General features: G+C 33.5%; 1 protein-coding gene across 5 annotated transcripts in view; it reads left to right on the top strand.

Annotated features, from left to right (window-relative positions):
- IQCM (IQ motif containing M) overlaps positions 1 to 16342 on the top strand; it is a 491365-nt gene that overhangs the window by 257420 nt on the left and 217603 nt on the right. For all 5 annotated transcript variants that reach the window (XM_074276433.1, XM_074276430.1, XM_074276434.1 and 2 more), the window contains 2 exons: positions 9926 to 10070; positions 13911 to 14042. In XM_074276433.1, the coding sequence (XP_074132534.1) occupies positions 9926 to 10070; positions 13911 to 14042 (277 nt within the window). The remainder of the gene's footprint in view (positions 1 to 9925; positions 10071 to 13910; positions 14043 to 16342) is intronic.

Here is a 16342-nt window from a genome sequence, read left to right as displayed (position 1 = left end):
CATTAAAATCCTTTACATCTCTACATCTATGATCCCAATTGATTTCTTTAGTCATCATGTTATGAAATACTACTTGAAAGTATTTATTTTGATGTCTTTTAATTTTTATATATCATTCCTCAACTTATTGAACTTTCCCCTTTATTTTTTAATTTTTAAAAATAAATCTTGAGGAATATATGTAACATGGCCTAGATTTAGCTTAGTATTCCAATTCCTCTTTCTCCCTGTCCCAGAAAATTATCCCATATAATGAAGATATTTTTAAAAGGAAAACAAATGAAAAAAAGGAAGAGAGAAGCATTACTAAAACTGATAAAAATATGGAAAAAGTCTGGAGACATGTAATGTCTCACAACTATGGATCTCTCACTTGTGCCAAAGAATAGAACAAATTGTCTCTTCATACCTCTTCTTTGAGGCCATACTTTGAAACTTTCTTTTTAACAAAGTAAAATAACTAAGAAAATCAATGAATATTATGAACATTTTTAATATAATATCCCTAATCCCTCACCTCCCAATAAAAAGAGTCTAAGTGTAGTTCATGCTCTGTTTTCTGGAACTGAATTTGTTTATTGAATTAATTTGAGATCAGTTGCTTTTGAGTGGTTTCATTTGCATTATTAGAGGTTTTATGTATATTGTTCTCCTGGCTATGCTTACCTGACTCTCCCATTTCATATAAGTTTCCTATTTTTCTCTGAATTCTTTGTATTCACCATTTCCCACAAAATAATAATATTTTATCCCCCACAATTTATTCATTTAGTCATTCTTTAGTTATGGGGCATATATTTTGTTTCCAGATTGTTGGGGTTTTTTGTGTAGCACAAAAAGTTCTGCTGTGTATCTTCAGTTATATATAGAACCTTTTTCTTTGTCTTTAATTTCCTTCTTGTACATGCTCAATGGTGGGATGACTAGGGCAAAAGCTATAAACATTACTTAGCTTTTACTATATTCATTGGTCAGTGAACAAATATTTGCTAAGCCCTTAATATATGCAGAATAGTGCCCAGGAAATTATTTATTCAATCTATTTTCACAATTTTTCAGGCACATTTTGAGACACATTTGGATATGGCCCATAGATCTGTTGTACTGACAGTGATTGCAGTGCCTTCTCCTTTTAATGAGATCCTCTTGGGATTTAGAATCTGTTTACAATAATAAAAAACATTGTTCCTTCTACAATAAATTCAACTCCATGCAACAAAATTTATTAAAAACCTACTAAGTGCAGAGAGGCAGTGAGGTCCTGGTGGATAGAGAGTGACCTTAGAGTAAGGAATACATGAATTAATGTCCTGCTGGCAAGTTAATTAACCTCCCAAAGTCCCAGAAGACTCTCTGAGTTGCAAAGCAAGTGCTCATATCTGTTGATAGAAGTCTCTTTATTTAGAGTTCTTTATCACAGTGAAATTATAGGTGTGGCTCCTCTGCACCTCTGATTGTTCTGACTTAGACTTGAAACCCTGGTTTTAAATCAAGACTTAAACTCTGGCTACTAAATGTTTATCAGACTATAGAATAATTCACCCTTCCCCTCTATCCATTCTTATAAGATCTTGAGTCAGAAGGGACCTTAATATTCATTTAGTCCAACTTCTATTTTTGCAAATGGGGAAAATGATATTAAGTGACCAGCCCAAGATTATGTAGGAGCTAATAGAGTGAGTTTTAAAACCAGGTCAAATGGCTAGAGCTTTTCTCTACAATGCAATATACATTTACTTAAAATTTACTGCAGTGACATTATCATGCTATAGCTTCTTGGAGTCACAGATGAGAATTGTGTGAAGATGGACACCAAAAGTTAATGAACAGCCCTATAAAGAGTTTGGTGGTCCTCACATCAGAGATACTAGTCCTCCCTGAACACCCTATACATCCTACCCCCGCATAGCTCATAGCTCAGAAGTTCTGCCTGCCTGCTTCTATCTTCCCTCTACATAATCAGTAGAAGAATAGTGAAGAGAACTCTGATCACTATAACTCAGAATTGTGATTTTATACTCCCCCCCCTTTTTTTTTTCAAATAAGATCATTAAGAAAATCTTAAAGGCAAAGGTTGCGTGCTTATTTCAGACATCTTCAGAAACCTGCTTCCCTTTCCACAGGAAATGCTGCCTGAGAAGAATCCAGGTGACACAGAACCTGAGACCAGAATTTCTTAGATTTGGAAGGAGATGAATATAGGAAGCTGGTCCTGAGCCATGTGATGTCTCTGAGAGCCTAATTTGGGATCAGTTTTAGAAATTCCACTGTTTATCAAATACATTCTTTCAATGACCCCATACTTCTCTTGGAAGCAAAGGCCTATCTTCTTTCTTTTAGAAATACATTTTTACTGATGTCATTTTTTTCCATCATCCATGTTTCCTTGATAGGAAGGTACAATGATGTAGGGAAAATCACTCATTAGTCGATTACCAAAATTGTCTTGATGTCTTAGAGCTTTCAATAGATATTGAATATCAAATCTCATTTGAGCCTCACACCACCCTAAGAAGAAAATAGTAACATTATTATTATATGCTGGTTTTACAGGTGAGTATATAGAATTTGAATCCATGTCTTTTTGCTTTTTTGGCTCCAAGTACAATATTAATTGCAATATATGGGATTGAGTCCTGTTAGGATATTTAACCTGGTTGGTAACCCATGGCTTCAATTTTCTTTCCTGAAACTGATTTTCTTCATCAGGAAAGTGGGAATAATTGTATGACCTCACAGGCTTATTATGATGAAGGTGGTTGTAAATCTAAAAATAATGTAGAAATCTGAGCTCAACAAAGCAAAGAGATGGGAAAAGTTATAAGTCATAATGGCTAATCTAGGCCTTTTATTCAAATTACAAAAGGCCTAGTACCACTCATCATATGGGCTGTTACATCAGACCTAATGAAAGAGACAAGAACCTCAAATAAAGGCCTGATGTTGTCCACACTGGACCTTCATTTTCTTAGTAAAATAGTAAAAGGAGGAAGGTCTCAGATGAAGTGAGGGCTTATTACGTATATTATCTGGTTATATTTCATCCCTCACCATTTTGAGTAGAAACTAACAGAGTTGGTGTATGTTGGGAGTTCATTTTAGTCCTTAGCTATTTACTGATTGAGATTCCTGGTCTTTCATTCTCAGCTTCTGGATATTTGCAAAGCCAATATTGAGCTCAACACCAATCTTTATCATCCCAGAACCAGAGAGTGAGGGCCTTCATCTAACAGGATTTAGCAGTTATAGCAGCAGAAAAAGCTGTTTTTTGAATCAGAGCTCAGGTTCAGATCTTTGCTGTCACTTGTGTAACTTCAGATAAGACAAATTAATTTCTTTAAGACTTAGCTATAAAGCAAAGAGGTCAAACTAGATTACCTCTGGATTACCTCTCAGCTTGAGGCAAACTGATGATTTTATGAATTGATATATCTTTTGTTTTTTTGACTAGAAAATTCAGAAGTCTTGTTTAGCTAAATCCTCATACTAAGTGATATCTGTAATAGCCTAACAAGACCACACAAAACCAAAAAACATAAACTAGAAAAAAGAACCCTCAAACCAGACCAAATCAAACCAAAACAGCTACCATAAAACTTATATTATTATCCCTATCCAACTCTTGATTCTTGGTGGATTAACTCAACTCTACACTGTCTTCCTCTCTTGCATCCCTCACTTGCTTATCATGTCACTAATTATTCCCAGCCAAAGCATTTGTCACCTCTGTTCTTATAGACCAGAACAAAAGTGGAGAAAATCCTGCAAGTGTTCTGACTAGGTCTACTACAGATTTGTGTTATACAACCTCAGCTGGGCCTTTGAGGCTGCTAGCAATCCTACAGAAGCTCCCTTATCAACCATTTATCACAGTCTCCACAGAGGCTCATCTAAACTTTTTCATTCCTTCTCAAATCTCCTATGACTCCCTCTTCCCTTACTTTCTCAGCTGAGAATTTTGACTCATATTTGACAAAAAAAAAAAAAAAATTGAGACTATCGACTACTCTTCTCCACTCTATCTTATCTCCTACTTCTCAGATAGATATCTTCTGCCACTTTTTGCTCCTTCACTTTGGCCTTTCATGATAAAATGGCCTTACTCCTTTTATGATTGGGTTTTTTTTCCCCTTTTTCCTCCTTACTAATGTTTGCTCCTATATGTGTTCAAGTCATCTCATTCTATTCTGTCTCCTCCAGTAGATTGCCTGCTCTGTTTCATCCCTACTCTCCACTTATTTTTAATCATCTCTTCCTGCCTACTTGTTCATTTCCTACTCTCTACAAATACACACACACACACACACACACACACACACACACACACACACACACATTTGATCCTTCCATCTTCACTGTCGCCCTATATTTTTTTTCTACACTTTATAGATAAACTCATCAAAGAAAACAAAAAAACCCCAACAACCTATCTAGAGTAAATGCCTCCACTTTCTCTTTACTCTATTCTTAAACTCTTACAATATGGCTTCCAACCTTATCATTCCAACAAAGCTGTTCTTTCCAAAGTTACCAATTTTCTCTTGGTTTCCAAAACCAATTGCCTTGTCTCAATTCTCATTAGCCTTTCTTATGACTTTGACACTGATGATCAATCTCTCTTCCTTGATGCGCTCTTTCTACATTTTGAGTCATCACACTTTCTTATTCTCTTACCTATCAGATTGCTTCTTCTCTGCCTCCTTCACTAGTTGTTTCCCTTCCATCCCCCAGATCATGCTGTGAAACTCTAGGTATCCTTTAAGATTCTCTCTTGAACCTTCTTCTCTCTTTATATAGTGATTTGCCTCATGATTTTGCCTCAGTGATGATCTCATCAGGTGCCATGAATTAATTACCATTCTATGTTGATGATTCTTAAATCTACCTATTCTGCCTCAGTCTTTATGCTCATGTCTAATCTCACTTCTCCAACTACCTTTCAGACCTCCAGAACTAGATGTCTAGCAGACTTCTTAAACACTATATGTCCAAAATGGAACTCATAAGGCAAAGCCAAGATGGCAGAGTAAAAGTAGGAAGCAAAATAGAATTCATTATCTTTCCCCCTAAACCATTTGTCCCCCTGTGCTATCCTTCCCCATTACTTTGGAGAATAGCAACATAATTCCCCCAGTTTTTTAGTCTCACAACCTTCAAGTTATTTTTATTATTATTCACCCTCATATCCAATCTGTTCTTTCAGTCTCAAATAATGCCTCACCTTCTACAGGAATCCTGCTCTAACCCCTCTTAATTCCAATGTCTTTCTTCTGTTAATTATTTCCTATTTATCTTGTATATAGTTAGCTTTGTACATATTTGTTTGCATGTTATTTCTCATATTATTATTTTAAATAGCTTTTTATTTACAAGATATATGCATGGGTAATTTTTCAGCATTGACAATTGCAAAACCTTTTGTTCCAACTTTTCCCCTCCTTCCCCCCACCCCTTTCCGCAGATGGCAGATTGACCAATACATGTTAAATATGTTAAAGTATATGTTAAATAAAATATATGCATACTTGTCTATACAGTTGTTTTGCTGCACAAGAAGAATCAGACTTTGAAATAGTGTATAATTAACCTATGAAGGAAATCAAAAAATGCAGGCAGACAAAAATAGAGGGATTGGGAATTCTATGTAGTGGTTCATACTCATTTCCCAGAGTTCTTTCACTGGATGTAGCTGGTTCAGTTCATTACTGCTCTATTGGAACTGATTTGGTTCATCTCATTGTTGAAGAGGGTCACATACATCAGAATTGATCATCAACAATACTATAGTATTGTTGTTGAAGTATAAAATGATCTCCTGGTCCTTCTCATTTCACTCAGCATCAGTTCATGTAAGTCTCTCCAGGCCTTTCTGAAATCATCCTGTTGGTAATTTCTTACAGAACAATACTATTACATAACATTCATATACCACAATTTATTCAGCCATTCTCCAATTGGTGGGCATCCACTCAGTTCCCAGTTTCTTGCCACTACAAAGAGGGCTGCCACAAACCTTCTTGCACATACAGGTCCCTTTCCCTTTAAGATCTCTTTGGGATATAAGCCCAGTAGTAACACTTCTGGATCAAAGGGTATGCACAATTTGATAACTTTTTCAGCATAGTTCCAAATTGCTCTCCAGAATGGCTGCATGTATTCACAATTCCACCAACAACAACAGTGTCCCAGTTTTCCCACATCCCCTCCAACATTCTGTATTATCTTTCCCTGTCATTCTAGCCAATCTGACAGGTATATAGTGGTATCTCAGAGTTATCTTAATTTGCATTTATCTGATTAATAATGACTTGGAGCATGTTTTCATATGGCTAGAAATAGTTTCAATTTCTTCATCTGAGAATTGTCTGTTTATATCCTTTGACCATTTATCAAATGGAGAATGGCTTGATTTCTTATAGTCAATTCTCTATATATTTTGGAAATGAGGCCTTTATCAGAACTTTTGACTGTAAAAATGTTTTCCCAATTTATTGCTTCCCTTCTAATCTTGTCTGCATTAGTTTTGTTTGTACAAAACCTTTTTAAGTTGATATAATCAAAATTATCTATTTTGTGATCAATAATGATCTCTAGTTCTTCTTTGATCACAAATTCCTTCCTCCTACACAGATCTGAGAAGTAAACTATTTTATGTTCTTCTAATTTATTTATAATATCCTTCTTTATGTCTAGACCATGAACCTATTTTGATCTTATCTTGGTATACGGTGTTATGTGTGGGTCAATTCTAAGTTTCTGCCATACTAATTTCCAATTTTCCTAGCAGTTTTTGTCAAACAATGAATTCTTATCCCAAAAGCTGGGTCTTTGGGTTTGTCAAACACTAGATTATTATAGTTATTGACTATTTTGTCCATTAAACCTAACCTATTCCACTGATCAATTAGTCTATATCTTAGCCAATACCAAATGGTTTTGGTAACCGCTGCTTTATATTATAATTTTAGATCTGGTACAGCTAGGCCATCTTCATTTGATTTTTTTTTTTTTTTTCATTAGTTCCCTTGACATTCTTGACCTTTTGTTTTTCCATATGAACTTTGTTGTTATTTTTGTCATTAAAATCGTTTTTTGGGAGTCTGATTGGTATAGCGCTAACTAGATTAGTTTAGGTAGTATTGTCATTTTTATTATATTTGCTCGACCTATCCAAGAACATTTAATATTTTTCCAATTGATTAGATCTGAGTTTATTTGTGTGGAAAGTGTTTCATAGTTTTGCTCATATAGTTTCTGATTTTCCCTTGGCAGATAGATTCCCAAATATTTTATACTATCAGTAATTACTTTAAATGGGATTTCTCTTTATAACTCTAACTGTTGGATTTTGTTAGTGATACATAAGAATGCTGATAACTTAACGTGGGTTTATTTTGTATCCTGCAACTTTGCTAAATGTGTGAATTGTTTCTAATAGCTTTTTAGTAGAATCTCTGGGTTCTCTAAGTATACCATCATATCATCAGCAAAGTATCTCTCATATTAAATTGTAGGCTCCTTGACATCAAGAATTCTTTTGCCTTTTTTGTATTCCCAGTGTTTCATACAGCAATATGCATCTTCCTCCTTCCCTCCTTCCTCTTTCTTTTTCCCTCTCCCTCCTTCTCTCTTTCTCTCTCCCTCCATCCATCTCTCTCTCTGAGTTTGTCAAATTTTAAACTTTAATATCTTTATAAATATAAATCTATTAACTTATAAAAAACATCTTTTGAAAGTTTAGTTGGTTAAAATATTTTATACTTAGCTTTGTGAATTTTTATTCATACATTTAAAATTTTAATTTTAACAAGATAGAGTGTCCTGTTATTATCTTGTTACAGGTATAATATTTTTTGGATCATAGTTTCTCCATCCTGGTGATCAACAATAGAAGAGGCTCTCTTGCTCAGCCACTTTAGTCACCTGATCTATCTCCATTACACCTTTTCTTGTGAAATAATGTTAAAACTCTCATGTATGCATCAAAACCTTGTTATTTAAATGATTAAGACTATTGTATTAAAAAAATTGTATTAAAAAATTGCCCTAAGTGATGTTCAAACAATAGTTATGTTGCAGTTTAATAAGAATTCTGTTTTTAAAATTTAAGTAATTTCAGCATGTATCCTAAAGTTGTTAAAGCATAAAATTTTTGGGACACCATATGGTTATTTCTTGACCTTTTACCTCTCAATCAGTCTCATTCCTTCTAAACTCATGTTTTTTATCTTCAATTGAAATCTCCTGTCCCTCAATTCTATTCCCGTCTGCCCCCCAGTCCCTCACTTTTACTGTGACTAATTTTTTTTTTTCCTTAATAGTCTTGATTCCTATAGGAATTATAGGAATTAAAATTATCCCACTGATAATAAAAGAGACTAAAGCTCTGAAGCACTGCCATTTTATAAAGGGTCCAAGAGCCCCCTCTAATGAAGTGGATCTCAGATCTTCCTTGGGATCTGAGGTGCCACTTCCTTCCAGGGTCCTATTTTTATTTTATAGGGCTAGATATTCAGTCATTCCAAGATAGCTATGCCAAATACAGAGTAATTCCATTGACTGACATGTGACATATAAGGTTAAAATAAGCAAAATAATGTGTCAGCAGAGTCACAAGTTCAGTAAAATAAGGAATGTTTCCACACAAGATATGTTTCTCCTTAACTTAGGCAAGAGGAAGTGGTACAAGTTATTATATTCAATGACCTAAGTGATAATAAGATGGTCACTTATTCCTATTAGACAAGGGTTCTCAAGTACAAATATATTTTGGGGGAATTTCCATGTAGTTGAATCACCTCCTCTATGCTAGGCTTGTTACATGACAAGAAAAAACAAAGAGAGAAGGACTCTACTTAATTTCCTGTCATTAGCATTAAATATTAAAATTCTGCAGCTCATAGCTCTGGGTCCTTATATACAGAATTTTGATATGATTCTATCAAATTGATTAATACTGATTGGAATAGAATAGGGATCCAAAATGAATTATTTCTTACATTTGTGCAACTATACATCTTCCCATCCTTTTGATACTATTTAATTCTTATCCTTCTATCATATTCACAGGGAATAATCACCCTCACTATTTCCTTTTTCTACTTCTATTCCCACATCACTGATTTTTGAATAATAGTTTTAAAAATTGTCCATTTTTCCTTTCATAAACGCATTACTCTTTATAATTTTTTTACAAACTCAGTCATTTGCTATGATATTGAGGAATTCATTTAATCTCTTTGGTTCTTGTTTTCTCTCTGTGTAAGATAATGAAGTTGGACTACACAAATTTCAAGCTTCCTTCTAGCTTTGATATTATATAAGCATATGTTATTTCTACTTTCCTTATTTTTCAATATTTTTTTCTTCCATATGTAAAGGTGACAGTTATTGTTTTCTCTTTAGCTCCCTCCATCTTTTTTATTTTGGATATTTGTGTAATTAAGGCTTCCATTAACAAAACAAAAAAACTATATTTGATCTGTTTTTGTGGTTATAGCACTTAGTATGTTACAAATAACAAGGAAGTATCATTTGAGGGAAATAAGGCATATCTTTGATAGGAACATTTGTAATTAATCATTTTATAATGATGAATAAAGTAATTTTTATGAACTTTGCTCAAATACATAGTTAAAAGAACTTTCTCAATTAGCTAAGCATATTATCATTCCCCCACTTAATGTTAGCTGAGATATTAGCCTAAAGACATTCAGCACTATATAGAAACACTTACCAGCACCTGGGAATTTCTGTCTGATCTTTAGAATTAATTTCTCAAAAGATAGTAAAAACCTTTTTCTTGCCAAGTGAGAACTCAATATATAAGTAACATAGGCAAATGGAGTGGAAGAGGAGAAAGGAAGATAAAAATTATTGTAAATATATATGGTAGCAATGCTAATTTTTTCTCCATATGTATCAGGCTAAAGACCACGGACCATCATTTAGAGCTGTTGTAAATGCATACCGCAGAATGGTTGACCGTATTCAGCGCCGAGCTGGTCTTCGATATACAAGAGTAATTTTAAATTTTTCAGAATTAGAAGAATGGCTAGACAGAAAAAAGTGTGAGTAATAACTTGCATTCATTTTTTTGAAAATATTCTTGGCGTCTTATTTTTAATACAACAATTATTTTGCAATGACTACTGTTTCCTCTATGTCATAACCTTTCCCACATTCTCCAACCTCCATATTGAACTCTCTTTTTAACAGTCAATTAAACCAAGTCAAATTACATAACTAACTCTTCAAACCTAGTCTCCTGCTTCTGAAAGGAAGAATAAGTTTCATCATTTATTCTACTTTGAATTTATTTTAAACATAGCAGGTATATGTACCTCAATTTTTGTACATAATTTCTAGAAGAACCAAAAGGCAAACAATTTCCCAAGGAATTGTAAACTGACTATTTTTCTTTATAATATTATATTACATACATATATTACATATCACTGTTGGAATTCTATTCTGAAACCAAGTTTCCTAAGTCACACCCTAAAATTTCTAATAGTGCAAAGACTTTTGTTTTTATTTACATAATATCTGCATTTTTTTGAATAAATAATAGAGTTGTGTGCTTAGGGGAGCCAAAGAGGAAAAAAAAAAATCTGAAGTAGGTGTCATTAAATTAGATTAGCTGGAAATAGAAAAGTATTGCCTTCTAGCTTTGTAGAAGTCCTCACACCTTTTTTGCTCATTGGAAAAGACCTGTTAAATTGCTAAACAGGAATGTGAAAATTCTCAGCTTAATTTTTTTTTTGGTTGCTGCATAGTTATTTAGGGTTTTTAATATTATATTTTACAAATTTATCAAAAAAAAAAAAAAAAGCACCTTATGGGAGGCAGCAGGAGGCAGAACACTGATTGGATTCAGAGAAGGAGTCTATGTATTTGTATGACCTTGAGTAAATATTACTTAACATCTCTCAGTCTCAGTTTCCTCATCTGTAAAATGAGTAGTTTAGAACTATAAAGCCTCTAAAATATCTTCCAGATCTAGATGTTTTCTGCTTTTGTTGTCACCTTTTCCAATTGCCGTAGCTTTCTCAGGCTTTATATAGTACAAGAGAGCAGTATGTTGAGATAATCTATATATGCCAGAACTATCTGATTCTTTTTCAATAAGCCAATCAGTTCCCAGAAATACATTGCCTCTCTTCTAATCAGGATGTCTCTCAGCAAAATAGCTATAAAGCCTTCCTATCAGCTGAGCTCCTGTTAACTATATTATGTTTTCTTCATTAGGCAGCTTTTCCCATTGTTTCCTGAACTTCTGTCTCTGCCTCTTGCCTTTCTCCTTTCTGCTCTTCAGTCTTTTAATACTTCAGATCAGGGCTTCCTCATTAGCAGTGACCCATCTCTAACTTAAGATGTGAAATTCAAAAAAGCTTTCTATCAGATACAATCCAGCAGTCCATGTCATTTTCTTATTTTTGTGGTTTAGTCATTCATTCATATCTGACTCTTCATGATCTCATGGACTTGTCCAGAAACTTATCTTAGTAAAGATACTGAAGTGGGTCACCATTTCCTCCTACAATTTTCCAATAATCTTGTTATATGATTTATAATTTCTCAGTCATAACCTTTAAAATTTTGAAAAGTCACATTCAGATGAGTTGATAAGGAGTAATTATTTACAGTTGTCACCTCAGTATTTATTTGCTTTACCCTCAAACAGGTCTTTTCAATATATTTATATTTCAACATATATATATATATATATATATATATATATATATATATATATATATATATTTCAATATATTCTAGGCCTCAGAACAGTTTGTCTTTCCTTACCATTTTATTTGAAAGACTTTATTTCTTCTCATGATGATCTTACTTTTTCTTGCCTCCCTCACTCCTTTTAGCAGTAGAAATGCTCTGTGTGTGTGTATATATATATATATATATATATATATATATATATATATGCATATGTATGTATGTATTGTGTATACATGTATATATACCCATATGCGGGTGTATATGTATGCCCATATATGTATATACAAAGATATAAACTTTGCTAAACATTTGGTGTTTTAGTACTTTAATAGTTCAAATATCACTTCCTAACTCTATGATCCTGGGCAAGTCACTTAAACCCAATTGCCTCAGGAGAAAAAAAAAAAAAGAAAAAAGAAAAAAAAGGAAAAAAAAGAAAAGAAAAGAAAATATGACCTCCTGAGCAAGAAAACAAGCATTATTTTTTAGAGAATTCTTGCCCTCACTTTCTGAGACTGCTTTTCTTTTTGATTACTTCTAGGTTCATCTACCGATTACTCATATGATCCTTTGAGAATCATTATGTCTTCCATTCCTCCAGTTCCTCAATAAACAGACTGATAATAGAAAAAAAAAAAAAGTGGTATTTTAGCACAATGAGATTTAATTATAGCATGTACCTTAATATCAATTACCACAATCTCCTTTTGGAAACTTAGGCCAAGCAATCTGTATGACTTATCCAAAGTCTCATAGCCTGCACATGGCAAAGTTAGGATTCACAGCCAAATCCTCAGACTATAATCCAACAGTCCTGCCACTACACATTTAATATCCTCAAACATGAAAATGACAAGTGGTACTCTCAGCTTATTTGAAAATAGAAAATTAATAAGCACATGAGATGTAAAATGTTGGTTGTTGAAATGTAATCATGTGAATCTATTTATGAATACATTTTGTAATTTGTATCTTTTTGGATGCCAGCATTTTAGAAAAATCTTTACTTATTTAAAAAACATTTTATAGAAACGTCCCACGTAACCTGTCAACAAGTCAGTCCAATTAATATAGAATAACTGCCATTATGGTTGAAAACTAGTGATTATATTTAGTTGCACGAATTAGTTTGTGAACCAACTACTGACCTGGAGTGCTCTTCTTACTGAAGGGGAGAATTAGTTGGCACAGATTCTTTAGAAATGTTTTGGCAGTGATCCCCTAAATAATTTTCATGTTTAGAAATTTGAGGTGTTCAGCTAAAAAAAATAAAAGAGGTATTCATATTCAAAGAAGATTCAGTTCTTTCCATGTTTCTTATTCATGCATAATAAGGAAGGGGTAGATACTACCTTTGTATTCTGGGGGGAAAATGACTACTTTTTAGCTTAGTGAGGTGGGCAGTGCCCAATAAAAAGGTTGATTAAAAAAGGCAAAAGAGTGAGCTTAACTGATGCAAATTCTTATTTCAGTAGATTATCATTAATAATGATTCCTACCTGAAAGTTAGACAAAAGAAGAACAGCAAATATCCTTTAGGATATCATATTTTATTGGGGAAGGGAGGAGGGAAATAGAAGGTGTTGTAGATATAAATTCTTTGAAACCAAAGATGGTTCCATTTTTGTCTTTATTTACCTAGTGTTTATTTCAGTAACTAATAAGTAATAGTCACTAATTGTTTGAATTAATGCTTTTTGAAAATTTAATGTTGTCTTGGGTATTAGTCTACGTAAATTATAAATTGTAAATGTGTATTTAATAAGAAGCCATTACACAAAGAACTGCTCTAAGAAAATTAATGGAAGGAGAAATTACTTTAAACTAAGGGATGGGAAAGATGAGAAATCAGGCAAGGCTTCCTGGAAAAGGTAACACCTGGAAAGAGCAAGAAAGTTTTCAATAGGTCATACGAGAAGGAAGTGCACCATAGTTATGATGGACCAACAGAAAGAAAGATATAGAGGTTAAAGAATGAGAAGAATATTCTAGCCACTCATAGGGCTATATCTCTTGGGGGTATTTTTTTTCCTCCTAAATCAGGAGGGCATTTTTGCAGGGGGTCGGGGATTTAAAAGTTTTGCAACCACTAGGTGAGCTTTGAAGTGATTTTTACATAGTTTGATTATTCACTAAAGAAAATATTTCTCCTTTTTTTCCATTTTTTTTTTTTAAAGTTTATGAAGTCATGTTTGCCAAGAGGGAATACTATCAAGGAATTCCAATAGAGGATCTCCCTAAATATTTCAGGGATTGTGGTCATTTTCCAACCCAATCGCATATTGAGAGCACATATCAGCTGGTTCAAAGTAGGTACCTCTTTTTACTTACTCTTTAATTAAGATAAATAAAGTGCTTATGACAATGAGGTAAGTGAGAAAGTTATTCAGCTGACTTAATACCTTAATATATCTCATGGAGTTTGTAGAATGAAGGTTTTTTTTTGTTTTTGTTTTTGATTTTTTTTGAAGGGAAGAGAATATTTCTTTGGATTTTTCTCTTTTTTTCTCCTCTATGTTATATATAGATTACTCCACCCTTTCATGAGGCTGTATCTTGGGAATAGTTTTTTCTCCCAAGGCAAGAGGACTTTTTTTTTGGGGGGGGGGCATAAGGGGAAATTTAAAAGTTGTGTAACTGTGAGATTTGAAGTGATTTTTATTTGGTTTGGTTATTCACTAAAGCAAATATTCTCTTTTTTTTTTAAGTTTATAAAGTCGTACATATACATGAGACAAATTTAAGGATTATGCTGGAAAGATCTCATAAAGCATTTAGGTCCAACCCTCTCATCTTATTTTATTTTTATATGTTAATAGTCATTTATTTTTTTCAAATACATGCAAAGATAGTTCAACATTCATCTTTGCAAACCTTGTGTTCCAAATTTTTCTCCTTCCTTTTCCTCCTTCTCTTCTGCCAAGATAACAAGCAGTCCTTAAGGTTAAACATGTACAGTTCTTCTAAACATATTCAACCCTCTCCTTTTAATGATGGGGAAACAGACCTGAAGCATTTGGGACTTGTCCTAGGTTATAACCAGGCTAAATTTATATTATTATGTTTTAAAACTTCTTTGCTTCCCCAGAGAAGCTAATTTTGGCATTGAAGAATACATCTGTATTCAAATAGATAAAAAGATAAGACAAGTTTCCAGTTCTGTTTAAATGTAAAAATAACAATAAGAGTATTTCTGTTAAGATTGTAGCAATCTAGTGATTCCAAATTTCTCCCAGCAATCTTAATATTTGTATTTATACAGGACTCAGTAATACAGAATGTATCATTATATCAAATCTTATATAGAACTTATTAATATAAAAATACAAAAAATCAGTATGTAATCAATCAAGCAATCAAGTAAAAAACTGCAAAATTACATCTTTAATAGTGAATCAATCAACATAAGGAACTTTGTAAATTCATAACAATAGAACTGACTTGAGAAGGAACACTCAATTGAAAAAAGAATTGGAATATACATTTACTGATTTAAAAAACATTAAATTTTTCTAGGAGTTCACAGTTTAGGGTTATTTAAAACAACAACAAAATCTCCAGTCACACAAATCTTTCCACAGCGGGTCCAATTTATCCCAAACAAAGCTCTAGATATACTCCAATGGTCTTGGTGCCCACTTAGAGAGGTTACATTTCACATCATCTGTGGCAGCTAAAACAGACCCAATTGACACCAAATAGAATTAAGCATCTCCAAACCTATTTCTCAGGGTCATATCACTTCCTGTAACTTCACTAACTTCCTGCATCCCAGGGTTCAAGGTCTGGGAATAGGGATCATGTGATTTAGGCCTAGTCTCAAATAAGTCTCAAATCTGAGAAATCTGAGAAAACTTCATCCCATCCGTTCCATTCACTGCTAATATGGGGGCTAAATTTACATGGGAATTTTAAATTTAAAAATGGAGTTTTAGCTATTAACAAAGGGAAAGGTCAAGAGCTAAGTTTCCTAGATTCACAATTTCCTAATTATTCACAAATTAACAAAGGCAAGATGCCATTAAGGAAGGAGACTCTTTTAAGGGGTGTGGCAAGTTCCTAATGAATCCTTGATGCCATAAGATGTGCTGTATTCCTAGAAAATGATGTTTTTGGGGAGGATTATGCCATTGAGGGTGGGCTAAATTTCTAAAGTTTAGCAGTGCATTACAGTACTATAAGTCTTTTTAGGAGAAATATAATCTTGGGAGTTGACAACATGGCTTTCTGAACTGTGGAGTTAGATGGTTTTGTTAATGCTAAGAATTCAACCATGGGTGGGACTATAGTAAAAGTCCACTTAAAGGTAACTAAAGGCTTAGTCAAAATCAAAAGGCCCATTTATAATCCTATTATAAAGCTCCTCCCTGTTTTCTCTGAGGGAGAGAGTAGCTTGGCTTCCAGATTTACAGTAATTCAGGCTCTCTCTGTCTATGCCTACCTAGCTACTAAAGACCTCATCCACACTGTAGCTTTCCCTTTAGGCACAGTGATTAGGTTCATTACTTTGTCTAACTGAGGGTCTTTCCTGCAAACTTGATGCACACTTGTTTTTCAGAGCAAGTCACTGAAATTTGTTCTTCTGGGGGACATGATCCATGTCCAAAGA

Source organism: Sminthopsis crassicaudata, chromosome 6 (assembly GCF_048593235.1).
Source record: "Sminthopsis crassicaudata isolate SCR6 chromosome 6, ASM4859323v1, whole genome shotgun sequence".
In the NCBI taxonomy this organism is placed as follows: Eukaryota; Metazoa; Chordata; class Mammalia; order Dasyuromorphia; family Dasyuridae; genus Sminthopsis; species Sminthopsis crassicaudata.
Note: the sequence above shows the minus strand (reverse complement) of the source record. Positions and strands in the feature narration are given on the sequence as shown.